At 49.0% G+C, this 27,091-nt stretch overlaps 1 protein-coding gene across 1 annotated transcript in view; it reads left to right on the top strand.

Annotated features, from left to right (window-relative positions):
* The window catches only part of LOC102745205 (dynein heavy chain domain-containing protein 1-like), a 67,174-nt gene extending 40,431 nt beyond the window's left edge, over positions 1-26,743 (top strand). Inside the window, exons 13-30 of the mRNA XM_081799429.1 lie at positions 1,904-2,031; positions 2,140-2,332; positions 2,731-2,825; positions 3,320-3,527; positions 5,131-5,256; positions 5,572-5,669; positions 5,771-8,657; positions 8,869-9,043; positions 9,208-9,400; positions 9,642-9,930; positions 18,211-19,828; positions 20,018-20,226; positions 20,440-20,644; positions 20,721-20,823; positions 24,422-24,571; positions 24,821-25,003; positions 25,140-25,571; positions 25,749-26,743. Of these exons, the coding sequence (XP_081655555.1) occupies positions 1,904-2,031; positions 2,140-2,332; positions 2,731-2,825; positions 3,320-3,527; positions 5,131-5,256; positions 5,572-5,669; positions 5,771-8,657; positions 8,869-9,043; positions 9,208-9,400; positions 9,642-9,930; positions 18,211-19,828; positions 20,018-20,226; positions 20,440-20,644; positions 20,721-20,823; positions 24,422-24,571; positions 24,821-25,003; positions 25,140-25,571; positions 25,749-26,336 (7,880 nt within the window). The 3' untranslated portion in view covers positions 26,337-26,743. The remainder of the gene's footprint in view (positions 1-1,903; positions 2,032-2,139; positions 2,333-2,730; positions 2,826-3,319; positions 3,528-5,130; positions 5,257-5,571; positions 5,670-5,770; positions 8,658-8,868; positions 9,044-9,207; positions 9,401-9,641; positions 9,931-18,210; positions 19,829-20,017; positions 20,227-20,439; positions 20,645-20,720; positions 20,824-24,421; positions 24,572-24,820; positions 25,004-25,139; positions 25,572-25,748) is intronic.
* Positions 26,744-27,091: the final 348 nt, after the last annotated feature.

Genomic DNA, 27,091 nt, shown 5'->3' with positions numbered 1-27,091 from the left:
TCAGTAGTTCAGAAAAGAATTATGTGTTTGTGTATACATATGCCCATACACACACAGAGCATGGAAACACAACTGATAAAGAAAACGGGTAAAATGTTAACAAAAAGTGAATCTCAGGAAATGGTATATAGATATTCTTGTTACCGCTTTTGCTTGCAAATTTAAAAGATTTGAAATCACAGGGCGCCTGGGTAGCTCAGTTGGTTAAGTGTCCAACTCTTGATTTGGGCTTGGGTTGTGATCTCAGGGTTGTTGAGATTGACCCCCTCAGCAGCCTCTGCACTCAGGGCGGAGTCTGCTTAAGATTCTCTCCCTCTCCCACTCCCCCTCCCCATCTCCACTCGCGTGTGTGCTCTCTCTTAAAAAAAAAAAAAAAGTGAAATCACTTCCAAATAAAGTTTTAAAATGCAGTGGAATTTACTGAGTAGATACCACAGCAAATGTCTGTCAGAGGATATTTGCTGTTAATCCTCAAGTTTGTCTTTCTCCTCTCATGTGTCTGGAGATATAATGCCTGTTCTTTCTTACAGAGGAAGTTCCTCATTTGTCCAATATTTGATGTTGAGACAACTGCTACCAAAGATTATATGAGTCTGTAGCCAGATCTTTTGAGTTCAGACAAAGAAAGATTGGAAGAGTTTAAATTCACTATCATTTTTGGGGCGGGCCTGGATCAGATGAGAGCTCTGTTAGCGTGATAGTGATTCTAAGCCTTTCAGTATTCTGCTCTCCATGATGGATGATGTTTACACATGTAAGATGCATGATTCCCAGCATCTGGGCTTTATTTTATCACTTTTTCTCTCACTCAAGAAAGTATACTGGAACTCAAATGAATGAGAATGACAATTTTACTGCAATATCCTTAAATCTGGTCTGATAGCTTTTAATTGCAAATCTCAGGACTATAATAATAATAATTATTATTTTTAAAGATTTATTTATTTGAGAGAGAGAGCATGCACACACGCATGCACAGCAGGGAGGGGCTGGGGGAGAGAAACCTCAAGCAGACTCCCCACTGAGTGTGGAGCTGACGTGGGGCTCTCTCTCACTACCTATGAGATCATGACCTGAGCTGAAACCAAGAGTTGGACGACCAACTGAGCCACCCAGGTGCCCCCTCAGAACTACAATTAATATTACCTGCAAATTACTTTTGACACATATCTCGCAACCGAATATAAATTATTGGTCAAGAACTAATGCAACAGCTTATGAGATGAAGGGAGGGAATGATGACCCGAAGTACACAAAATAGGAAGCATCTCCATTTACATTTTACGGCCTTCTCCGTGGGCCCAATCTTTAGCATATGCATCTCTGTGGATTTGTCCATCTGTCTAACAGATATTTGTTGAGTGCCTGTGCTGTGCACGGGGCTTGCAGTGTATCAGTGGACAAATCACAGACCTCCTGCCCTCACAGGCCCAATATTGTAGCTGGGAGAGAAAGACAACAAATTATAAACGTAAAATATAACCAAATTATGGGGTATTTTAGAAAGTGCGAAGTGGCCCAGAGAAAAGAAGAGAGCAGGTAAGAGGTGTCGGGGAAGGCAGGGAGGGTAGCAGTTCGTAACAGCTCGGGCTCCACGGGTCTCATGCAGAAGGACTTGGATTTGGTGAGGGAGTGAGGTATATGGTTCTCTGAGGGGAGAGAGTTCCAGAAGAGTGACCTCCAGTCAGAAGCCCTCAGCAGGAGAGAGCATGCCTGGTGCATCTGAGCAACAGGAAAAACTGTCCCTTGGATGGTCCCCACCTACATTGTACTGGACAATTGTGGCTTTCAGACCATTGTTTCTGCCATTACGGGCTCTTGACTGACCATTCCCCACCACGCCCCTCCCCGCACCGCCCCCCCCCGCCCCCCCGCCCAGGCCTCATCCTGCCCTACCCCACAGGGGACGAGAGTCCTGTGCCCTTGCCAGTCCGCGGGACCCGTCCGATTGTGCTGCAGCAGCGCATCTGGCATCTGTACCGGGTCATCTCTGAGAGCATCAGCGAATGGAAGTGCGTGGCTTTTGCCAAGGTTCTGACACCTCCCTCGGAGCCCCTGCCTGAGAGTGGAGAGTCTGCCGTCTGCCGGGGGGGAAGGTGGGGAAGGGTCTCCGGCTGACATGAACCTTTGTCGCTCCAGTTCAGCATGACTATGGCCCAGGAGAAGACAGACGGCTGGCTGACGGAGGCAGCCCGGATGAGTACAAGCCTGGGGCTGCACAGCCCAGTCCTGCAGTGCTGCGTGCGCATCCTGGAGGAGTTTCGCAGCTACCTGCCATTACTGACCAAGCTGGGCAGCCTCCAGCTGCAGAGCCTCCAAGCCCTTCTCAGAGGTGTGTTTTGGGTAGAGTCAGGGGGAGGGGAAGGAAAGGACGTGGGGATTAGAACGATGTAACAACTTGGTTCCCTGCTCCTCCTATAGGCAACATCTTTCCTCCCTGGGTTGCTCCCTGCCTTGCTCCCACAGGGACCAACATTTCTGAACCTCTGCACCATCATGTGGGTCCTCTCTGCTGACTTGGGCTAGACTCAGGCTCGAGTCTTAGCTGTGGGCTCTGTGTTGTGCTCTGGACCCTATGTTCTGAGTTCTTGGCTCTGTGTTGTGCTTTCAGATCTGCTCTCTGGGGGCTGGGCTGGGCTGGGCTCAGGGCTGCAGATCTGGGGCTCTGGGATATGGGCCAGGCTCTGCCATACACTGGGTGTTGCTCCGACTTGTCCCCTCTACCTCCAGCCTTAGGGCTAGACAGTCTCTACAACATGGAACTCCTAACACTGGGCCAGCTGCTCACTTGTCCGCTGCTGGATTTTGCAGATCGAATCAATCAGGTGGGGCCCTCCAGAGAGGAGGAGTTGGTCCAAACCCAGGACCTATTTGCTAAGCTGTAATAGATCCAGTTAAGTTCCAGCAACCCCTTGCGACAGGGGGTCGTAGATACTGGCTTGTGGGTGGGAAGGTGGGAAGTTGAGTTTGCTGTCCTGCCTGGAGGTTGTGGGGGTCTGATGGGTGGTTTCAGACTCTGAGAGTATGCCCCACTCCCAAAGTTGTGGGCACACAGGATAGCAGATGTCCCCCAACACCTGCCCAGTTCCAACATGAACTGATTAAGGTAGTGTCCCCAGCTGAAACCTTGCAAAAGAGTGGGTTTCAAGGCAGCAGTTTTAGGTCAAAGCCTGCTGCGGATGGCATATCTGAAGCCAAATGGTCCTACTCTCAATCTCTGACACTTCCACTCCCTTGAGCCCTGGCCCTTGAGTCCCAGCTTCAAGGGTATCCCCTGAGCCATCACCCAGTGCTGGTCCCTGAGACCCAGCTGTTCCAGATCTGGCAGGGTGAAAATGAACGAATCCATGCCCAAGAAACCCTACGGCGGCTGCAGCGGGTCTGGGAGTCACGCCAGCTTCGCCTCATCAACTTCATCCTGCATGTGCCCTATGAGCCCCCAGCCTTGGAGCGCTCCAAGAAGCAAGTGATCCGTAGCCCCCAGTGGGAGGTGGTGGCCAAGGATAGCGGCACCTTCATCCTTTCAGGTGAGACCCAGCCCTTGCGGCCCAGTGATAGGCCGCTGCCAGGGGCCACATTTGTCCACTGTGTCCACCAAGCCCTGTGGGATCTAGCTTCTCCAGCAGGGCCCCATCCTTACTGGACAGGAGGAGACATCAGTCTGTCCTGAGACAGTGTCTTTCATGTAGCTCCTATTTTTTTTTTTAAAGATTTTATTTATTTATTTGAAAGAGAGAGAATGAGAGAGAGCACATGAGAGGGGGGAGGGTCAGAGAGAGAAGCAGACTCCCTGCCGAGCAGGGAGCCCGATGCGGGACTCGATCCAGAGACTCCAGGATCATGACCTGAGCCGAAGGCAGTCTCTTAACCAACTGAGCCACCCAGGCGCCCTCATGTAGCTCCTATTAAGTCTTAATCTTGGGAGCTCCCTCCTCCTGCCCAGTGCCTGCCTGTTCAGCAAAGGTCCTTCCCTTTCTGGGTGTACTAAGAAATCCCTCACCGTCATGTCTCTCCATTTTCCAGTGCTCTTTCCTCTAGATTGCATCCTGCTGTCTGATCTTCTGCCCACTCATTTCCTCTTTTGTCGTTCCTACATGAAACCTACCTGCCTTCTCTGAGCCAAATACAGGAGGCGTGGGGGTTCACAGACAGAAGTCCTGTCCCTCAGGAGCTCCCAGTCCAGTGAAAGAGGACAATAGAATAGAGATGAGTGCATGGTGGAGAACCTAACTGAGGGCAGTAGAATCTCAGAAAGAGGACTAGCTTCAAAGGACCGGGGAGAGTCAGAGGAATCTTCTCTTCCCACAGGCAAAGGCCTCATGCTGACCCCTGAGGGAGTAGGAGTTTGCCAAACTTACAGGGAGAGAAGAGCATGCCAGGCAGAGGGAACAACATATGTACAGGCCCCGAGATGGCATAGTTAGGGAATTGCCAGTAGGAGAGAAATTCTCTTATCCAGCCCACTTGAAACCCAACCGGCAAATTCAAAGTTAAATAGGAAGATCATAAAATATGATGTGTATATGGCTTAAGATTTTTACTTTAGCTTAAAACATATAAACATACATTGATTTACTAACCTTTTATCCAAAGGATAAGAGCTTTACTTTGATTTGTCGTTGACTGATAGAAGTTCCTCATCGCCTTTCCTGCATTAATGCATTGTCCACCATTTCCACTTTCAATTTCTGTAAAGTTGGGCAGTGACATGAAGACACTTGTGAAGTTGCTAGAGTCCAGAATTTTTCTAGATTTTTATTATAATTTCCCAAGTTTTAAAAATTGACTGGCCTATACCTAATTTAATATCATGTTTTTATCAACTCACCTTTACTGAAGGCTTTCCATAGTGTCTGTAGAACCAGCAACTCCTTCCCCACCCATATTTCAGTGCTTAACATAATATTAGATCAAATTCTGTACTTAAGATTATAACTCACATGAACAGGCTTGCAGACACATTCTGACTCTAGGTGAGCATACTTTTCACCTAGTGGAAGAAGACATGTTTGGGTCTTCTAGAGAATAGCTTGAGAACTGTGAGTTTCAGTGTAATTTGGGTAATAGTCATCCCTGCCCTTGCCCCATCTGACTGCCAGCTCAGCTGAGCTGGAACCCACTCTTCCTTAGATTACAGCAGCCTGCAGGATTCTATCCAGGAAAGTCTTCAGGTGTTGTTCAAGATCCTGGCCATCCAAAAGTCAGGAGACTTAAACAAAGTAGCTTTGGAGTGGGTAACCATCATGCATAGCCTGAGTGAGTGCCGGCCTCTAGCTGGGTGAGTGGGCGGGACCTGAGGTGGGACAGCCTGGAGGGATGGGGTAAGAGGTGGGGTTTGGGTGGCGGGAGAGATCAGAAGGACAGAGTGAGGACCCCCTTCAGAGCCACTTCTTGGGCTGAGGTGACCAGGCGAAAGTTTATTCATGGCGAAAGTTTGCTGTCTTCCAAGCAAGATCCCTGGGTCCTGCTGAGTGTTTTGGGGGGGCATCCTGAGAGGTCAGGACCAGCTGGACCCCCTCACAGAAGCTAAGCCCTAGTCTCCATCCAGTGTTCCTCTGGCTGCTCACACAGGTGCCCTGCTGGAGGTGTGGGTGACTTTCCAGCAGCAGTGGATTTTTCTGAATAAAGTCCTGCACGAGATGAAGATCGAGTTTCCTAGTCCTGACCTGGTAGGGAAAAAGAGTGAGGCAGGTGGACAAGGGCTACTGCGCTGTGGGTCTCAGGTGGGGGGGGAGAGCTGCCCTCACTTTTACCCCCTCTCTCACTGCAGAACTCCCGGTTCAAGGCCACGGATGATCAGTATCGGACCCTGATGCAGATCTCTGTGGATGACCCCCTGGTTCTGTCACTTATAGTGCCCAGGGTCAAGCGGAGCCCTCATTTCCAAGGGCAGCAGCTGCAGCAGCTGCTGCAAGCAGGCTCCGTGGAGCTGGAGGGCATCATTATGGCTCTGAAGAACGTGCTCTATGGTGTGTGTGCTCATTTCCCCCGCCTCTTCTTCCTCAGTGATAGTGAGCTGGTGGCCCTGCTGGCTGCCCCACTGGAGTCCTGTGAGGCTCAGCTGTGGGTAAGACGCTGCTTTCCTCATGTGCACGCTGTGAGCTTCACGTCCAGCCCACCTGACGAACACGTGGGTGGCCGGGAGGCAAGCCCCAACACATCGGCTCAGGTGGAGGCCCTGGCGGTGCTGGGGGCAGGTGGGGAGCAGGTGAAGCTGCAGAGGTCCGTTCCCCTGCATCCAGATCTCCCCAAGTGGCTGGCCTCCCTGGAGAAGTGTCTGCGTTCGGCACTAGTGCACAAGTTGCAGGGCTGTGTGGCTTCCCGCCTTGCTCTGGGCCCACCGATGGACGAGGCTTTCAAGCAGCTGCCCCAGAAAGACCAGCTGCCCCCACAGCTGTTCGCCCACCACTGGCTCCACCTAGTTCAGGCCTTCCCTTGGCAGTGTGTGCTGGTGGCTGAGGAAGTGCTGTGGCGGGCGGAGGTGGAGGAGGCTCTGCTCGGGGGGAGGGCCTCAGCCATGGTCCCCGTGCATGTGTGCAAGCTCGAGACACTGGTGCACTTTATACGGGCCCAGAGGGCCTCCCAGGGCGAGCAGCCCCTGGCTTCTGTCCGCCAGACCAGCCTGCTCAGTGCCCTGCTGGTCATGGCAGTGACTCACCGGGATATAGCACAGCTCCTGCAGGAGCACCAGGTCAGCGATCTGACAGATTTCCACTGGGCTCGCCAACTCAAATACCACCTGGGTTCACCTCACATCGTCCCCCAAAGCCCCCTGCAGAGTCTCAAGACCATTGCATCGGCTGCGAGTTCTCCGTCGCCAGCGGCGTGCTGGGTAGACGTGCTAGGCCGGTCCTTCCTGTACAATTATGAGTACCTGGGTCCCAGACTGGGGTCTCTGCCCAGCCTGCTGCCTGAGCGGCCAGCCCTGGTACTGCTGCTGGCCCTGGAGGAGGTGGCCTGTGGGACTCTGCTGGGCCCCGAGGGAGTAGGCAAGGCAGCCACGGCGAAGAGCCTGGCACGGGCCCTGGGGCGCCAGCTGGTGACGATGCCTTGCCTGCCTCAGATAGAGGCCCAGAGCCTAAGCAACTACCTGCATGGGGCCTTGCAGGGCGGTGCCTGGTTGCTGTTGGAAGCCGCCCAGCGCCTGCCCCCTGGCTTGCTCTCCGCCCTGGGCCGGCGCCTGGCTGACCTGCACCACCTCTATGCCCCGCTGTACCAGGAGGCCTCCCGCAGCATCAGCACCATGGACCCCACGCAACCCCAGCTCCTCGGCAGTGGCTTCTTTGAGAAACACCACGTATACGTGCGCCTTGGCTATGGCTCTCTCCTGACGCTGCGCTCCCTGAGCCCTGCCGTGCCTGCCAACCTGCGCTTGCTGCTGCGGCCTGTGGCCTTGACGCTGCCTGACCTGCAGCGAGTGGCAGAGCTGACCCTGCTGGGTGCAGGGATGCGGGATGCCTCCCGCATGGCTTCCTGCCTATCGAGATTCTTCGCCCTGGAGCTCGAGCTGGTGTCTGCGCCCCTGCCTTGCCGCTTGGCCCTGCTCCAGCACGTACTGGAAGACATGATACAGGATTTAAACACGACCAAGGAGGAGCCCAGGTCCCAGCAGGCCCACAGCCTGGCTGTGACCGAAGAGGCTGCCCTACTGCGTGCCCTGCTACGCTCACCGCTGTTCAGCATCCTCACTGGTATCCGCCTGCACAACCTCCAAGAGCTGCTCTGTGGGCTCTTCCCTAATGCCAGGCAGCTGTTGGCACAGCCTGTGGCCCACGCGCCGAGGAAGCCACTGCTGGTGGAGGAACTGCAGCAGATGGGCATTCATCCCAGCCCTGACAGTTTGGGGTCCCTGGAGCAGCTGAGCCAGGCTCTGGGCCGGGCTCTGGGTGTTTTGCTCCTGGGCCCTGCCGGCAGTGGCAAAACCACTTGTTGGCACAGCTTATTTAAGATCCAGAATCGGCTGGCGGCCAGGGAGGACGCCTCAACCCAGGGCTGCCAGCCGGTGGAGATCACGCACCTGTACCCCAATGTCCTCAGCCCCCAGGAGTTCCTGGGATGGCTAGAGGGCCCCTGCTGGCACCACGGCGTCTTCTCTAGGCTGCTGCGTACAGCCAGTCCGGGTAAGACTGTGGGCCCAAAGGGGCCACCACAGGAATCAGTGGGGACCCAGCACTGGATAATATGTGATGGGGTCGCCAGTGCGGCTTGGCTGGACTCCATCACCTGCCTCCTGAAAGACGCCCCCCAGCTCAGCCTCCCCAACGGTCAGCAGATAGCACGACCCCCAGGTACTTTTCTCCTGATGGAGGTGGGAGATGCAACAGGCGTGTCCCCCACAGTGGTGAGCCAGTGTGCCCTGGTCTGGTGTGGTGGGGAGCAGACGTGGCAGGGGATGCTTAGCGTCCTGATGGCAGCCCTGCCCCACGAGTACCGCCTGCAGCAACACACGGTCACCGAGCTCAACCACCTGGCCAAAGTGCTGGTGCCAGCAACGTTCCAGTTCCTCACCCGCCAGGGCGCCAGCTCTCTGCTGCATGTACATGGGCAGCAGGCCGTTTGCCCAGGTGTGGCTGAAGTCACCAGCCTGGCCCGTATCTTACGCTGTCTGCTGGACCCCTACCTGCGCATAGATGAGGGGCAGAAGGCACATATCTCAGGTGAAGGGAAGGGAAAGGGAAGGGACGGTTTGGAGATGAGGGGCCTTGAGGAGAGCTGGCAGAGAGCTGGTGCCTGGAGCATGGGTTCTTCGGTGGGCTTGGGCCAGGGGACCGGAAGTGGACAGTGACAGCCAATCTCTACTCTCTCCCCACCCCCCACCCCCACTTTTTCCTACCCGGGCTCCCATTCTGGCCATGGGGACCTTTGCAGAAGACCTCAGCCTTAGCGAGGTGGCCCAAAGCTTCAAGTCCTCAAAAAGCAGCTCTCTGAACTGGTCCCAGGTTGACAGTGATGATGTACCTAATCAGCGCAAGGAACATTTGCTGGCTGTCAGCAGCTTTCTTTTCGCATTGATCTGGGGCTTTGGAGCCCACCTTCCCTCCAGGTATCTGCAGGGGCGGGGCTGGGGGGGTGACGCGGAGGGCTGAGATGGACTGGCGCATGGGAGTTAAAAACCCAGGTGACATCACTGTCGGGGGGCGGGTGGAGTGTGTGTCACAAATGGTACTGTTGTAACTGACACTTTTGCTCGTACACCCATCTGAACAGGCTCTGGCCCCTCTTTGATTCCTTCTTGAGGGGTTCTATTAGTTGCCTCTCCAACTATCCTGAGCCACCGCCTTCAGCCTTGGTGTTTGATCTACATGTGTGCCCTGATAATGGGACCCTGGTCCCCTTCACTGGCCATTACCTGGGCAGCTGCATCAGGGGAACTCTGGGCACCTTCCACCCTTCTCCGCAGGTGTGAAGACAGTGGGGCAGCAGCTGGGGTTGGGGCTCAAGGAGATATCCTGGGGGAATCCATGTTCTCGGCCCAGCTAAGGCCCACCTGCTCCCGTTCTTTGATACGTTCTCACCATCACGAGAACATGTGAAGTGTTCTGCGAGTGCAGCTCTAAGCCGAGACCCCTAGACTTCGCTTTCAGCTAAATTACTCTCCTAAACTGGTGCTGCCCCAGTAAAGCCCTGCTCCTGTCCCACAGACTGAACGGCTCTTGTATGTGGTGGACCTGCTTCTGTCAGAGGGACACCCCGTGCTGCTGGCTGGAGAGGCGGCAACCGGGAAGTCCACCTTTGTGGAGGTGCTTGTGGGGCCCCAGCATCCGTACGTGCGCAGCCCCATCCACCCTGCCTTCACTCCCATCCACCTTCGCCTGCTGCTGAGTCGAGGGGCCCAGGGCCAAGCACAAGCTGCCCCATGGCCTGGGCAGCACGTGGATTCTAAGGGCTCCCTCCTCTTCCTGCTGGAGGATCTGCACCTGGCCGCTTCTGGTAAGGAGCTGGGTGGAGGGAAGGAAGGAGTCGTTGTGATCTCTTAAGGCTGTAAAATCCCTAATAATACTTGCTGACTCCCAATTAGACACCTACAGACCAAATCTCAGCATCCCATTCTTCGTATCTGCTCATATCTGCTCATTGTTCATGTGCTCCCCGAACAATCACACCATCTCTGTGTTTGGCTGCTAAATCTTTATCCCCAGGTCAGGCTTTTCTTCTAAGCACTAGACCTGTTTATCCAACTACTTACTGTGTATCTCTACCTTGTTGTCCCATTGGCACTTCAGACTCAACTCATCATCTTACCCCTAAAACCTGCTCCTGTCCTCTAAGTAACTAGTACAACCATCCATCCAGTCACTTAAGCTAGAAATCTTGTTGGCATCTCCCCCTTTCTTACCAAAGTCCATTCACTGTGTCTCTCAATTTGGCATTCTAAATATTTCTCAAATCTTTCCACTTATTTCCAGTCCATCTTCCCTGGTTCAGACAGTCATTACCCGGACCATTGGGAATGCTCTTGCAAGGCTCCTTGCGGTGAGGCTTTCTTCTCTAGGCTCTTACACTCTGTACTCTAACTGGACTCATCTATGTACAGGCATTCAGTAAGTGAAGCTTCCTCTAGCCTCTGGGATTGCTGTCCTCTCTGCCTTCCCTACTCTATTTATCTGGCTAGGTCCTTGTTCTTTACAAATAATCTTAGTCACTATCTTCTTCAGGAAACCTGAGCCTCCTGGCTAGGTTAGATACTCACTTTGTGTTCTGTACAAAAGTCTGTGACAACCATGGTTTTATGATCATATGTTCACTTGTTGATCTTTCCACTACACTCTGAGCTTCATGAGAAGAGAGATTTGTCTTACTCATTTTGATAGACTCAACAGGAAGCAAGTGCTCAGTAAGAGCTTGTAGAAGCAAAGATTAGAAAGGAAAGGGGAAATTGTGGTAAAAGTTTGGAATGTTGAAGTTTAAAGTTTCTAAAGTGGTGTGCTTCTAGATGGTGACAGGTTTGAATATGGCCATGGGAATGGGCAGAAATGGAGTCAGGGAAGTGAGTGGACTAAAGCATTAGCTGGATTGTCCAGTTAGACACTGAAGTCTTTTATGGGATGTAGAAAACTTGAATCAGGTGGTATACAATTTATTGAGGGCTATGTTCTGCACGTTTTATCTAGATCATCTTTAGTGTTTATAAAAGCCCATTAAGGTGGAGATTTGTTTGGGTGCCCGGGTGGCTCAGATGGTTAAGGGTCTGCTTTTGGCTCAGGTCCTGATCTCTAGGTCCTAGGATCGAGCCCCCATGGGGCTCCCTGGTCGGCGGGGAGTCTGCATTTCCCTCTCCCTCTGCCTCTCCCCCTGCTTGTGCTCTCTCTCTCTCTCTCTCTCTCTCTCTCTAAAACGAATAAATAAAATCTTTAAAAAAGATGAAGATTTGTTATGATCATTTTAAAGATGAAGAAACTGAAAGATTTTATAACTTGCCCAAGACACTCTAGCCAGTAAGTGTCAGAACCAAGATTAAAATTTAAGTCTGTGTAGCACCAAAACCTGTAATTTTCTACAACTCTATTATTTGGGCCTTTCAGTGAATTTGCACAAATAATTTGTTATTGTCAGTGGACAATAGAAAGAGTAAATTCAGATCTGTGAATAGCAACTGAGAAGAGATTTCAACAGGAAGGTTGAAAACATTGCAAGTAGTGTTGTGGAGTGAAGTATATTACAGCCGGCAGCATAAAAGATATCCCAGGGTGACAGCCACTAAAACATCTAGTATAAAATAAAAAATTAATAAATGTACAACAAAACAAAAAACTGTGACCCACTGTCTGGAAAAAACAGTCAATAAAAACTGACCTTGAAATGGTCAAGAAGTTGAATCCAGCAAATATTTATAGCAGCTATTACAGCTATTATAAAAGTCCTCAGGTACTTAAAGGAAAATATGACCTGAATGAATGAACACATAGGTAATCTCTGCAAAGAAATGGAAACTACTAAAAATAACTAAACAGAAATTTTAGAAGTGGAAAATACAGTAACTGAAATGAAAAATTCACTGTATGGTTTAATAGCAGATTGGAGCTAGCAAAAGAAAGTCAGTGAATCCTGAAAAACAAAAAAATATTGAATATGAATAGAGCTCCATACACACACACACACACACACACATACACACACACAACTGGAGTTCCAGAAGGAAAGGGGAGAGAATAGGGCAGAAAAAAAAAACCTGTGAGGAAATAATGATCAAAACTTCCCCAAATTTCTTGGAAAATACTGACTTTTCAGATATAGAAAGCTCAGTTATCCCCAAGTAAAATAATAAAAAGAAAACCATCCCTAGGCACATCATAGTCATGACCTGAGCCGAAGACAGAAGCTTAACCCACTGGGCCACCAGGCGCCCCATCCCACAGATTTTGATAACTTTTTTTTTCATTATTTTTTAGTTCAAAATATTTTCTAATTTACCCTGTGGTTTCTTGGATGCATGAGTTATTTAGAAGTGTGGTTTTTATTTTTATTTTATTTTATTTATTTTTTAGAGAGTGTGAGAGCGAGGGGTGAGGAGGGGCAGAGGAAGAGGGAGAGAGAGGATCTAAAGCAGGCTCCACGCCCAGCACAGAGTCTGATGCAGGGCTCGATCTCATGACCCTGAGATCATGACCTGAACTGAAATCAAGAACCAGACGCTTAGCTGACTATGGCACCCAGGCACCCCTAGGAGTGTGTTGTTTAATTTCAAAGAATTTGGGAATTTTCTAGGTATATTATTGTTACTGAGTTTTATTGTTGTAGTCAGAGAAAATATTCTATAAATTTTAATCCTTTGAAATTTGTTGACAGCATATCATCTCTCTCTTTCAAATAAATAAATAAAATCTTTAGAAAAAAAAAATAGAAATGCTAAAAGGGACACCTGGGCGGCTCAGTCAGTTAAACGGCCGACTCGATTTCGGCTCAGGTCATGATCTCAGGGTCTTGTAAGATCAAGGCCTGCGATGGGCTCCACGCTGGGTGGGGAGCCTGCTTAAGATTCTCTCTCTCCCTCTCCCTCTGAACTGCATGCCCACCCCCCTACCCTGGCTCCCTGCCCCTCATGCTCTCTCTCTCTTAAAAAAAAAATGCCTAAAAGATGTTCTTCAGGTAGAAGGGAAATAGTATCATATGGAAACTCAGATCTACAGAAAAGAATGAAGAGCACCAGAAATGGTAAATATGTGGGTGCATATAAATAACCATCTTTTTCATCTCTTAATTTCCTTAAAACAAAGTCAACAGTTTAAAAATTTTTATTTAAATTCCAGTTAGTTAACTTACAGTGCAGTATTGGTTTCAGGAGTAGAATTCAGTGATTCATCACTTACATACAACACCTAGTGCCCAACACAAATGCCCTCCTCCATACCCATCACCCATCTAGCCTATCTCCTACCCACTTCCCTCCATCAACCCTCAGTTCTTTATCTTGAAGAGTCTCTTATGGTTTGCTTCCCTCTCTCTCCCCCTCCCCATATGTTCATGTGTCATTTGCAATGATGTGGATGGAGCTAGAATGTATTATGCTAAGCAAAATACATCAGAGAAAAACAATACCATATGATTTTACTCATGTGAAATTTAAGTAATAACGTTTCTAGATGGAGTTGGTAATGTAGACAGAGGTAGAAAATAAATTGGGACACTAGTAAAAGGATAGGGTAGGGAGCAGGGAGTAAAAATTATACTATTGTAAGGTTCTTACATTCGTGCAATATGAGATAGGAAGTGGGAAAGGTCAGGTATGAAGTGTGAAGTGGCATGATATTACTTAAAAGTATCAAATCATTAGGGAGGCATAATATTACCCTGGAAAAATCACTAAATAGGGGCGCCTGGGTGGTTCAGTCGTTAAGCGTCTGCCTTCGGCTCAGGTCGTGATCCCAGGGTCCTGGGATTGAGCCCTGCATCAGGCTCCCTGCTCTTGGGAAGCCTGCTTCTCCCTCTCCCACTCCCTCTGTTTGTGTTCCCTCTCTCACTGTGTCTCTCTCTGTCAAATAAATAAATAAAATCTTTTAAAAAATCACTAATAATAGCAAAGAATATAATTTAAAATATATAATATTTTAAATATACAAATACTTAAGTTTTGTAAAAGGAAGCGGAAAATGAGCAATAGAGAAATTAAAAATAAAAGAGACAATTAGAAGACAAATGATAGTATGATGGACTTTAAACCAACCATATGAATAATGACATTAAATGTAAACTCCTAAGCACTCCAAAAAGTCCTTCAAGACAAAGGGTATTACCAGAGAGAGAGAACTGGATATCTCCTCCTTAAAAGATTTAATTAATCAAAAAGACATCAAAGTTCTAAATGTGAATGCACCTGAAACAGCTTCAAAATATATAAAGAAAAAAATGGATAGAAACGAGAAAGAAATAGCAGGTACAAAAATCATAGTAGGAGATTTAACACTCCTCTCAATAATTGATAGAACAGGAGAGAGGAAAAGGAAATAAGGTATAGATCTACATAACACTATCAACTGTATGTACATTTACAGAACGTCATACCCACCAACTGCAAAATGCATTTTCCTTTCAAGAGTACATGGGGGGCGCCTGGGTAGCTCAGTCGGTTAAGCGACTGCCTTCGGCTCAGGTCATGATCCTGGAGTCCCTGGATCGAGTCCCGCATCGGGCTTCCTGCTCGGCAGGGAGCCTGCTTCTCCCTCTGACCCTCCCCCCTCTCATGTGCTCTCTCTATCTCTCTCATTCTGTCTCAAATAAATAAATAAAATCTTTAAAAAAAAAAAAAGAGTACATGGAACATTCTCCAAGATAGATGATATGCTGGGCTATAAAATAAGTCTCAACAAATTTCAAAGGATTAAAATTTATAGAATATTTTCTCTGACTACAACAATAAAACTCAGTAACAATAATATACCTAGAAAATTCCCAAATTCTTTAAAATTAAACAACACACTTTTAGGGGTGCCTGGGTGCCATAGTCAGCTAAGCATCTGGTTCTTGATTTCAGCTCAGGTCATGATCTCAGGGTCATGAGATCGAGCCCCACGTCAGGCTCTGTGCTGGGCGTGGAGCCTGCTTAAGATCCTCTCTCTCCCTCTTCCTCTGCCCCTCCTCACTGCCCCCTCCCTCACACTCTCTAAAAAATAAATAAAATAAAATAAAATAAATAAAATAAAATAAAAACCACACTTCTAAATAACTCATGCATCCAAGAAACCACAGGGTAAATTAGAAAATATTTTGAACTGAAAAATAATGAAAAAAAAAGTTATCAAAATCTGTGGGATGGGGTGCCTGGTGGCCCAGTGGGTTAAGCTTCTGTCTTCGGCTCAGGTCATGATCCCAGGGTCCTGGGATCGAGTCCCACATCGGGCTCCTTGCTCAGCGGGGAGCCTGCTTCTCCCTCTGCCTGCCACTCCCCCTCTCGTGCTCACTCTCTGTCAAATAAATAAATAAAATCTTAAAAAAAAAAAAATCTGTGGGATGTAGCTTAAGCAGTATATCCCCAGAATGCAAAGGTGACTCAACATTCAAAAATCAGTGTAATTCATGACGTTAACAGAATGAGGAAAAGTTTAAGATCATCACAATAGATAAAGAGAAAGCACTTGATAAAATTCAACTCTGTTCATGGTTGCAAACTAGGAATAGAAGGGAACTTTCACAGTTTGATGAAGGGCATCTATTAAAACCTATAGCTAATTATATACTTAATGGTGAAATATTGAACACTTTCAAAGATCAGTCACAAGGCAACAATGTCCACTTTCACTGCTTCTATTCAATATTGCACCAGAGACCCACATCAGTGCAATAAGAAAAAGAAATAAAAGCCTTTAAAATTGGAAAAGACAAAGTAATACTGTCTCTGCTGACATATAATATGATTTTCTACCTAGAGAATCCTAAGGAATCTACAACAACAAAAACAAACCCTACAAAACTGCTAGAATAAATAAGTGAATTTAATTTAGCAGGGTTGGGGCGCCTGGGTGGCTCAGTCGGTTAAGCATCTGCCTTTGGCTCTGGTCATGATCCCGGGGTCCTGGGATCGAGCCCCGTGTAGGGCTTCCCTGTTCAGCGGAGAGTCTGCTATTCTCCCTCTGCCTCTCCCCTCCACTTGTGTGCTCTCTCTCTTTCTCAAATAAATAAAATCTTTAAAAAAAATTTAGCAGCATCATAGGATACATAGTCAATCTATTGAAATCGTTAGTGTTTCTATATCCTAGTAACGAGCAAAAATTTTAAATATAGTTAAAATATCATCTGAAAGCTTAAAATATTTAGGAATAAACTTAATTAGAGATGTACACTGAAAATTACTAAATATTGCTGAGATAAAGGAAACTTAAATTAATGGAGAGATATACCATGTTCATGGGTCAGAGGAGTCAATATCATTAAGGTGCTCATTCTTCCCAAATTGATCTATAGATTCAATGCAATGCCAATCTAAATCTGAGCAGACTTTTTTTTTTTTGTAGAAAATGACAGGATTGATAAACTCATTCTGAGACTTACGGAAATGCAAAAGGCCTAGAAGAGCCAAAACGACTTTGAAAAAGGAGAACAAAGTAGAAGGGCTTATACTAGTTATTTCAAGGCTTCCTATACAGCTATAGTAATCAAGAGAGTAGGGTACTGGTATAAGGACATGGATACAAACAGACTAATGGAACAGAATAGAGAATCTGATATATGAACATATATGGTCAATTGGTTTTCAACAATTGTGCCAAGATAATTCAAAAGGGGAAAGGATAGTCCTTTCAAGGAATGGAGTTGAAACAACTACATATCTGTGTGGGCGAAAGGGAACCGTAAATCCTACCCCATGACATACACAAAAATTAATTATAAACCAATTCAAGACCTAAATGTAAAAGCTAAAACTATAAAACTTTACAAAAAAATGTTAGAGAAAAATCTGTGTGACCTTGGCTAGATGAAATGATTTCTTAAATAGGACACAAAAATTGGATTTTAGGAAAATTAAAAACCTATGCCCTTCAAAAGACACTGTTAAGAAAATGAAAAATGGGCCATACACAGAAATATGATACACATATCTGACAAAGGACCTGCCCAGAATACATAAAAAAGCTCTTACAACTCAATAAGAAAACAAACTCCATTTTTTAAAAAATGGATAAAAGAATAGATACTTCACAAAGGTAAGATTTGTGAGTGGCCAATAGGACATGTTGCAGTATTATTCTGCAGAGTCAAAACATGGAAACAACCTAAATGCCCATCAGTGTGTCAGTGGATCTACAATTCTGGTATTTTTATACTGGAATACTACTATTCCAATAAAATGCAACACACTGATGCACACAAAACATGGGTGAATCCCAGAATCATGCTGAGTAAGAGAAGCCAGACGTGGCAAACTACATACTATATGATTCCCTTTATATGAAGCTTTAGAACAGGCAAAGCTATGGGGCTCCTGGGTGGCTCAGCATCCAACTCTTGGTTTCGGCCCGGGTCGTTGTCTCGGGGTCATGGGATTGAGCCCTGCTCAGGCTCTGGGCTCGGCTTGGCGTAGAGTCGGCTTGGGATTCTCCCTCTCCCTCTGCCCCAACCCCTGCTCGTGCTCACTCTCTAAAATAAGTAAAACCTTAAAAAAAAAAAAAAAAAGAACAGGCAAAGCTAATCGATAGTGATAGAAATCAGATCAGATGGAAGTTCCTGGGACAATGTGGTAGGGGGACTGACTGCAAAGGATCATGAGGTAACTTTCTGAGATGATGAAAATGTTCTAAATATCATTGGGGTAGCAGTTACATAGGTGTATACATTCGTCAAAACTCACTGAACTATACATTTAAAATGTGTACATTTTATTTTATATAAATCATATCTTAACATTGACTTTACAGAAAAGCACATGTGCTAACTCCTCCCTCTGCGTGTGATGGTTGCACTTTCCCCCTCTTGTGGTCAGATCAGGTTTCCATCCATCGCAGCTTCCAAACCTTCCTACCGTTAACGAATAATTGGTCACAGAAGTGGGATTTGCGGGGAGAAGAAAGAAGAAATTACTTATGTGTAGGGAGAGTGTGGGGGAGAGAGATCAATTTACTCAGACATGACCGAGTCCCAACGCATCTGGCGTTGTACAAAATTCCTTTAGAACACTGTGTGCGCCAGAAGTAAAGCCAGTGATGCAGGGACAGGAAGAAGAGAGTGACACTGTCATGTGCACCCCTGCATGTCCTCACTGTTGGTCTTCATGTCCCACAGACCCAGAGAAGAGCTGCCAGCCAGTGTTGGAGACTCTGCGCCAGGCCATAGATGGCACGGTGTACGCCCACAGCACCTTGGAATTGCAGACGCTGCAGCCTGTAGTCAACTTCCTGGCCACGGCCACAGTACCAGGCTTCTGTGAGCGCCCACTGTGCCCACGCCTCTTTCGACTCTTCACAGTGCTGGCCCTGGGGAGCGTGACCCAGGCCATGCTGCTGAGCAGGCACACACCGAGCATCCAGGCCTGGCTTGAGCGCTTTCCCTCTGTGGAACGGGAGGGGCTTCTAGCAAAAGCCTTGGTCCGGGCCTCGGTGGAGGCCTGGGAGGCCGTGGGCAACTGCTTTCTGCCTTCCCCCCTCCACCCACATTACCGCTTCTCCCTGCACTCTGTGAGCCAACTACTGGGCAGCTTACAGCTGCTGCCCACCAGGATGGGCTCCCGGGGCTTTCTGGACTGTCCCAGCCATCAGGAGCACTTGCGCCGGGTGTCAGGCTTGCGTGGCACCCGCCTGACGATTATGGTGGCCATGCGCAACATGGTGCGTCTCTGGTTGCACGAGGCCCAGAGAACCTTTTGTGACCGGCTGGACAGCCCTAGGGAACGCTCTCACTGCGCCAAGCTGCTCCTAGAAGTAGCTCAGAGTGTGTTCTGCTGTGGGCCAGCACCCCAGAATGGGGCCAAGGGCTCTGAGGAGGAGGAGGAGGAGGAAGAGGAGGAGGAGGAGAGGGTGCCTGAAGTGGAATCCGAAGGGGAGCTGGCCCAGTGGGAGGACTTAAGCAACAGCGACAGTGAGACAGAGGAGGAGGAGGACCCTTATGGCCTGCAGGTCACCACCAGCTCACCCTCCTGTGATTCGGGTCTAGCACCTTCCATAGCACCAGTAAGGAGGGAGACCATAGAAAGCCTAAGTCCACAGATAAGCCAGGAGGAGGGCACAAAGGCTTCTGGCTACAGACTCCAGTTAAACAGAAGCAAGAATAGGTGGCAGAAAACCTCCCGGATGGACATGGCCTCACCCCTTCTGCTACCAGTGCTACTACTCCGCCCCCAGGAAAAGCCCTCAGACCTGGTGTTCAGTCAGGAGCTGATCCTGGGGTCCAACTCTGAGAGCCCCAGCTTGTACCTGGAACGGCAGTGGGAGAGCCTGGAGGAGCAGCTGTCCACTGCAGCTGCTCAGTTGAAGCTGAGCGCCCACCTTGCCCGGTGCCACTCCATGGCCAAGCACGTGGCCCGCCTGGTCCGGGTGCTGGCCAGGCCCCGGCAGCACGGCCTGTTGTTCTCAAGGGCTCTGGGTACTGGGCGCCGTACGGCCATCACTCTGGCAGCTAGCATCTGCCAGGCCCGCCTCTTCCATCTGCCGTCTGGCGCAGAGGACGCCGTCCTCCAGTGCCTACGGGAGGCCAGTTGGCATGCTGGCGTGTTAGGCCAGCCGGTGGCCCTGCTGGTGCCCAAGGGTGTGGATCTTACCACCCTTCATCGTCTGCTGGCCCTGGCAACCTTGGGCAGTTTCCCTGACCAGTATACAGAGGCAGATCTGGACAGCATTGAAGAACATCTCCCCAGGGAGAACCTTAGTGTCAAGCAGAACAGCAAGAAGGAAACGCTGTTGCAGAGGTGAGGCCAGGAACCCCATGGGAGGGGCTGCTCTGCTCTCGCTCTACACTGGCCAAAAGGCCAAAAAGAAATCTAAGAGCTGCTGTGAGGGCTCAGAAGATGAGGGCTAAGGGGTCAGGTTTGGGACTGGGGCCTAGATGGGCAAACAGGGATAAAGGGGAGGATGGTATCTGAGCCCCTGGCCCGCAGGTTCTATCAGCAAGTCTGCAACCACCTGCATATGTTCATCCTGCTTGGAGATGACCAGACCCACAGACAGCTGCCCTCCACCCTTTTCCTGAGGCTTCTTCAACTGGCCATTGCTAGCATTGACCGCTATGAACCCTGGGACCAAGACTCCCTGATCAGTGTGGTCCGGTACTACCTGGAAAGCGCTCAGAATCTATCCATTGATGATGGTGAGCCCTTTCTACCTGTTCTCACTACTCCTCTCAACCAGGTGTTAGTGAGGACTCAGGTCAGTCTCTCTCTCTCTCTATATATATATCTCTCTCTCCCTAGAACCTAGTGATCCCCTTCACCTTTTCTGCCTTCCTTCCTGAATCAAAAGAGGGTCCCTTTTCTTTCCCATTCTCCTATAAACTCACAAGCTAAATTCATGCCCATTTCAGACTCCTTGAAGTGCCCAGACCTCCGGGCGTCAATTCCCAGGGTGGCCAAAGCCATGGCTCTCATTCACCTTTCGGCTGTCAGCTACTATGGACATCTATGCCCTGAGTTACCACTCGTGACCCCCAAGACTTTCCTAGACTTTCTGGACGCCTTCATGCTGCTGCAGCAACAGATGACTCTGCAGATTAAGAACAAGTTCCAGCGGTGAGTGCTCCCATTTCCTGCGCTGTACCTCCTTCTGCTTCCTTGGGCCCACTTTATTGGTACATCGTATCTCCAGGATCCAGAATGCCTTAGAAAATTTGAGAATGCTGATCGAGAAGCACAATGCCTACACCAACTTTGTCTTCAACTTGGAAGAGCTGCTAAAAGGCTCCCGCAAGGTAAAGGGGGAGAAGATTATGAGGTATGCACAGTAGGGCAAAGCAGGAGCCCCCAGGGGGCTTTGGAGGAACCAACCAGAGTGAACCTTAGCTCTTATCTCCTGAGAGTACCCCTTTCCCCAGGGGATCTCTTTAATCCCTGCTGCCTCCTCCTCTAGAGTTCAGGCTCAAAGTTCCCCATGGCACAGCTGAGACCAGGCTGATTCTTCTAAACACAGGAAACCCCAGTGTCTGCTTCTGCTGTCCTTAGTATGTACTTTGACTATGGGAAGTCCAGTATACTGTCCAAGATCTGAATAGATTCCCATCAGGGATGAGGCAGAGATTACATTCTCACGGTTGCCTCTACTCTTACCCCTTCTTCTGGATTCTCTATCCTGGCCCATTGGCACACCTCTTATGGCCATCCTCCTTTCCCACACAGCTTTGTCCCTGTACCCTCTTCCTTCCACAAAAGCACCAACTACACAAGGCTCACATGCACACTGGGGAAATGTGGATGGGTGATGGCAGCAGAGCAATTTACATTTTTAGACCAGAACCAGAAAGAGATTGGAATGGTACACTAGACCTCACTGTCCTGAACTTCTTTAGTCACCCTCCTCTACAGGGTATCTCCCAGTCACCAGCTCTTCTCCTCACCTCTCCCGGTGCCCACTCCACAGTGTTATTCAGTGCTCCACCTTTCCTTTAGAGCTCGTCCAATATAATTCTCATGTAACAAGAGAGAATTTTTCTAGTCCAAATCTAAATCCCATTTTTTTTAAAGATTTTATTTATTTATTTGAGAGAGAGAGAATGAGAGAGAGAGCACATGAGAGGGGGGAGGGTCAGAGGGAGAAGTGGACTCCCTGCCGAGCAGGGAGCCCGATGTGGGACTCGATCCAGGGACTCCAGGATCATGACCTGAGCCGAAGTCAGTCGCTTAACCAACTGAGCCACCCAGGCGCCCAATCCCATTTTGTTTTTAATAAGAGGAATTCTGAAATAGCTTTTTTTTTTTTCTTCCTGCTACACAAGGCTTTGGTGAAGGTTCAGGGATAACTTCCAGAGAAGTAAACTAGTGGTCAACCCACACAGACAAATGCTTCCCCTCTACTGGGCTCTCAGGCCATAAGCTCCCAATGCCTAGCCTGTCTCTTTTGGTGGGTGCCTCAGGGCCATCACCCAGTGCTGCACAACTCTAGTAGGAGTATGTATTCCATTGTATCTACATGCATGGTTGTCATCGTGTTCTCTGTAAACGATGCTCCCTAGAGTTCTCACAGTACTGGTGCCCTCCTACCATCCACCACCAAGGATCACTAGCTTAGATGAAACCTCAAGACTCACTGAGATTAAAAAAAAAAAAAAGTTCACAGAGGGACAGGAATGGCCTCCCGCATGTTTTCCAAATTCCAGTTTCTTGTCTTGGGTCCTACCATTTCCCAAGATTATTAATACCAGGAATTATTAATCTGGTTTAAAGGTGCTATTATTCTTTGATCCCTGGGTCAGTTATATCCAAGGACAACATAAGAAGCCCAAAATCTGGATAAGAGATGTTCATAGTGGAGGCGCCTGGTTGGCTCAGTCTGAAGAGCATGCAACTCTTGATCTCAGGGTTGTGAGTTCAAGCCCTGTGTTGGGTGTAGAGATTACTTAAAAATAAAGTCTTAAGAAAAGAGAGAGCGAGCGAGAGAGAGATGTTCATAGTGTCAGAGGCATTCAGTGTCAGATCCCTTGGCCATTCATTCAACAACCATAATAGTGTGTACTTCTTTCAGAGTTCCCCACCCCAGGAAACGGCATCACCATCCACTTAGTTAAGCCAAATCCCAGGAGTCATTCTGGAGCCCTTCGTCTCTATTCTCTCTCATATTCAGCTGGTTCATTATTCATTACTGTACTCTACAAAAATTAATTGAACTCCACTCTTCTTGTCCACCCACTTATTAATACTTATGTCCGTGTCTACATCTATGTCTACATCTAGATCTAGGTCAATAGAATCCTTGCTACAACTTTTTGAGGTGGCTATCCTTTTTCCCATTTTACAGATGAGAAAACTAAGATCCAGAGAGGTTAGGATAGGGATTAAATGAGATCGCACATGGACAGCATTTGAATGTCCTGGCACATAGTAAGAGCTCAATAAATGATAGCTCCTCCTAATAAGAAAGATAAGGTACCATCCTTGCCTTCATGGTACCTAGTTTACTGGAACATATAGACTCATCCAGGCAATTACAAGACAGTGTGCTATGACAGAGAAAGTCCATGGTGCTCTGAAGTATCAAGACTTTTCTAGAGAAAGCAAAGTGCCACAATGAGTTATGTGTAGAACATGGCAAGCACTGAAAACATTCCTTAAATATGGAAACAAATGAATGAAGTGCACAACGTTGATACCTGGAGGTTAGCTAAGATCTGGGTGGGGAGGATGTCACAGGCTGAAGGAAAAGCATGGGCAGATGCCCAGAGGCGAGAGAACGCATGCCACGTTGGAGGAGCTGAAAGTCAGGAATGGCTGGAGAGTGGGGTGCTGGGGGAGGAGAGACATGAGGTTGGAAAGTGGAGTCGAGGCCTCCTGGGCACAGAGGCCTCATAAACCAACTGGGAGAGTGGGGAGTGTTCGGGAATGTGAGGATGATGGTCTTTGGCTGCAGCAAGGAGAGCGGAGTAGAGCAGAAACTGAGACAGCAGTGAGGAAGCACGGGCCCAGGCAGGGGAGCACACAGGACAGACAGGTAGGAGGCAGACCTGAACAGCCTTAAAGACGGGCTGGGGTCAGGGGAATAGAAGAGATGGAGTCAGGGGAACACTGAGGTTTTCTTCCTTAGGAAACTTGGGTGTGTTTTGCCACAGTTCTCTGAGAAAAAGAACAGGTGAGGAGGCAAATAAGATTGCAAGAGACCTGATGGGGCGTAGCCAAGACATTGTTCCTTTGGGGACATGTGGAGTCCGGGCAGCATGCAAGGCATCCAAGAGGAGACTGCCACTAGGCAGATGGATATGTGGATGTGGGGCTCAGGAAAAAATCGGGCTTGAGACAGCGATTTGAGAGTTGTTAAAATAGAAGTGGTAATCAAAGCCATGAGATTAGGGAGGACACATAGAAGTGTAGAATGAGAAGATACAGAGGCCCTGAAACATTGCTGAGGAATATTTAAGGGATGGTAGAGGAAGAGACTGAGAAAGAGCAACCAAAGAAGCTGAAGAAAGCCAAAGGATACCATGGGGTCATGAAAGTCAAAGGAAGACAATGCTTCAAGAGCGAGGGAACTGTCTTCTGTGACAAATGCCGCTAATGGGTCAAGTAAGATGAAGAGTGTAGCATAAGCACATAGGCTTTGGAGTCAGACTGCCGGGGCCTGTGTGGCAGATCAGGAGAAGCAATCACCCACTTGGAGCTGCGTTACCAGGTGTGTGACTCACACACCAGTAAGAGACAGTTTCAGGGCTCAGTCCAGGGCTCTGGGCCTATATGGAGTTCAACTTGGTCATCCTGACTATCAAGCGAGGAGTATGCTGGAGTCCCAAGCCCACGGGGCTCCCTCTGGGGTATTCCCAACTGGCCCAGGATCTGGAGCTGCAGAGCCTGGATCTCTGTTTGCAGACCGTCAGCATACATCAGCAGCAGCTAGAGAAGGGCAAGCTGCTGTTCAAGCAGCAGCTAGGAGAGTGTCAGCAGCAGGAGAACCTCATCGGGAACCTGACCAAGCAGCGGGATGCCCTGCAGGCTCAGCATGAGGCTTTCCTGGAGCAGGTGGGTTTTCCTGCTGCCTGCCCTGCACTGGTCCTCTCTTGGGAGGGGACAACCTTTCACAGGATGCCCAGAGGAGAGAATGGGGTGACTTGTCATGGAGTCTTTGGGGTGAGGGGCAAAGGTAATAGGATGGCTTGAGGAACTGTCCCTCATGGGAACCCCTAGGAAGAAATGATCCCTCCTGGCAGCACCTTGAAGGAAGAGGACACTCTGGGAACTCACTTCAGGGGTGCATCTCTCCTCATTTAGATGGGCAAGGCCTTCCTGGGACCTCTGAGCCAGCTGCAGGTGGCTGACTTTGAGGAGATACGGAGCTATCGAGCGCCACCAGAATCGGTGGTCCAGGTGACCGATGCACTGTGCGACCTGTTCCACTGTGAAAGAGGCTGGGCCAGTGCCAAGCAACTCTTAGGCACCGAGGATTTTTATCAGGTAGGAATGTGGAGCACAATGGAGGAGGAGAGTGGAGGCCTAAGGGGGGGGGGGGGGTACCTGGCAGAGTGAGGCAGTTGAGGCAAAGTCCAGAGCACCTATGTCTGCCCCTACCCCTCTTAACACACTTTCCCAGGAGCTGGTGTTCTTCCCCAAGGAGAAGATGACGGACTCAGAGATGATAAAGTTAACCCAAGCTCTGAAGGCTCCAGGTATGAGTGACGCAGCTCTGCGGGCAGTAAGCATACCCGCAGCAAACCTGGCCGCCTGGCTCTGGGCTGTTCTGCGCTATGGGCTGGCCCAGCGCCGAGGACTGCCCACGGGCCTACTGCTGCGGCAGATCGAGGCCACGCTGGCTCGGGAGCAGGCCCGCCTGGGCCACTGCCAGTTTCAGGCCCAGGAGACCCTAGAGCACAATTTGGATCTGGCCAAGACGCTGGAAGAGGCCCGGGCTTCGAACAACCGTATGATAGAGAAACTCAGTCAGGCTCAGTGTGGCCAATATCACAAGTGGCCCATCAAGGCTGCACTGCTCACACCCATGCACTCCTGGACTACAGAGCTCCAGGTAACCAGCCCCTCCCGGGGTTCCCCTCAAAGCTCATTTCTGCACCACTGCCCCCAACCCCTTGGCTCCTCCCTGGGCTCTCCCTGCCATGCTTTCCTGCACCCCTTGCCTCGCTCCCTCTCTGCCTGTACCCTCCTTGCTGGCCCACATGCCTTCTGCTCTTCCTTCCCATGCCAGAAGTTGAAGGGGCACTGCCTGACTGTGTTCGGAGACGCCCTCCTGTGTTCAGCTGCCATCATCTACCTGGGTCCTTTCCCGCCAGTGCGGCGCCAGGAGCTACTAGACAAGTGGCTGGCTCTGTGTAGGGGCTTTCAGGAGACCCTGGGCCCAGATGATGTGGCACAAGCCCTGAAGCAGAAGCAGAAATCTGTCGTCGTGCCACCAAAGAAACCCCTGCTCTCCGTACGCTCTCCCTTCAGCCTTCTGTCCTTGCTGAGCTCCGAATCCGAACAGTTCCAGTGGGACCGAGACCTGAAGCCCCAGGCGAAGTCAGCCCGCCTGGCAGGCCTGCTTCTACGAAGCAACACCCACTACTCCAGTTGCCGTTGGCCTCTGGTGCTTGACCCCGGCAACCAGGCCCTCATCTGGCTGAACCCACTGCCTCTGCAAGAGACTAGATGCTTGGCCCCAGGCCCCACAGAGTACAGAGGTAAAGCCAGGGATGAGGAACATAACGCTTCTCGGGTATCTGAACTGCCAACACTCTCGGCCACATGTGGTCTTCCCTTTCATAATGAAGACACTAAATTTTTGTGGCCAGGGTAACCTAGACTTCATCAGTCCATGTGATATTAATCAACTAGTCACATTTACATCTTGGGGCCTACATTGCAATGATTCTGAATCTACATGGCTGACCAGTCCATGATCTTCTACTTCCCTGGTCTGCCCAGCATTCTTAGAAACTTGGCCTACAACTCAGAGCCTTCCTTACTATCCAAGTTTATCCCATGTTCAGGAATTCTGGGGAAATATTTCTATTAGCTCTGCTTGGAGCAGAGACCCATCTGGGTAGAGTGTCAGAAGGAGGTGTTTTCCAGGGGAAGGAAGCAAGGGTGTTGTGTAGGGGAAGGAAAAAAGGGTGTTTATATTCCAGAAGAAAGGGTTGGGAATTGCACTGGGGAGAATAATAGACATCTACAATGGACTAGGTATGTAATAAAGTGGTCTATAACACGGGCTCTGTAAATCAGACTGTCTGGGTCAAATATCTGTTCTTTACTAGCTGTGCAAATAGGGCAAGGTACTTAATCACTCTAAGCCTAAATTTATTTGCCAATAAAATGAACATCTTAATTATACCCATCTCATAAAACGTTGTATTAAGTAAGAGAATTCATGTAAAAGGGGTTTACACAGTGCCTAAAAATAATAAGTTCCGAAAAATGTTAGTATCACTACTAATGTATTACTACTACCATTATTCCACTCCATCCCTTGGCTGTCCAGCACAACCTTCCATTGTGCCCATACCCCATTACAAAAATGCCCATGACACAACTATCTCATGTGTAACTATA

The sequence above is a fragment of the Leptonychotes weddellii genome, chromosome 11 (assembly GCF_054177405.1).
Source record: "Leptonychotes weddellii isolate Sample4059 chromosome 11, ASM5417740v2, whole genome shotgun sequence".
NCBI classification, from domain to species: Eukaryota; Metazoa; Chordata; class Mammalia; order Carnivora; family Phocidae; genus Leptonychotes; species Leptonychotes weddellii.
This window is presented reverse-complemented; position numbering and strand designations above follow the sequence as displayed.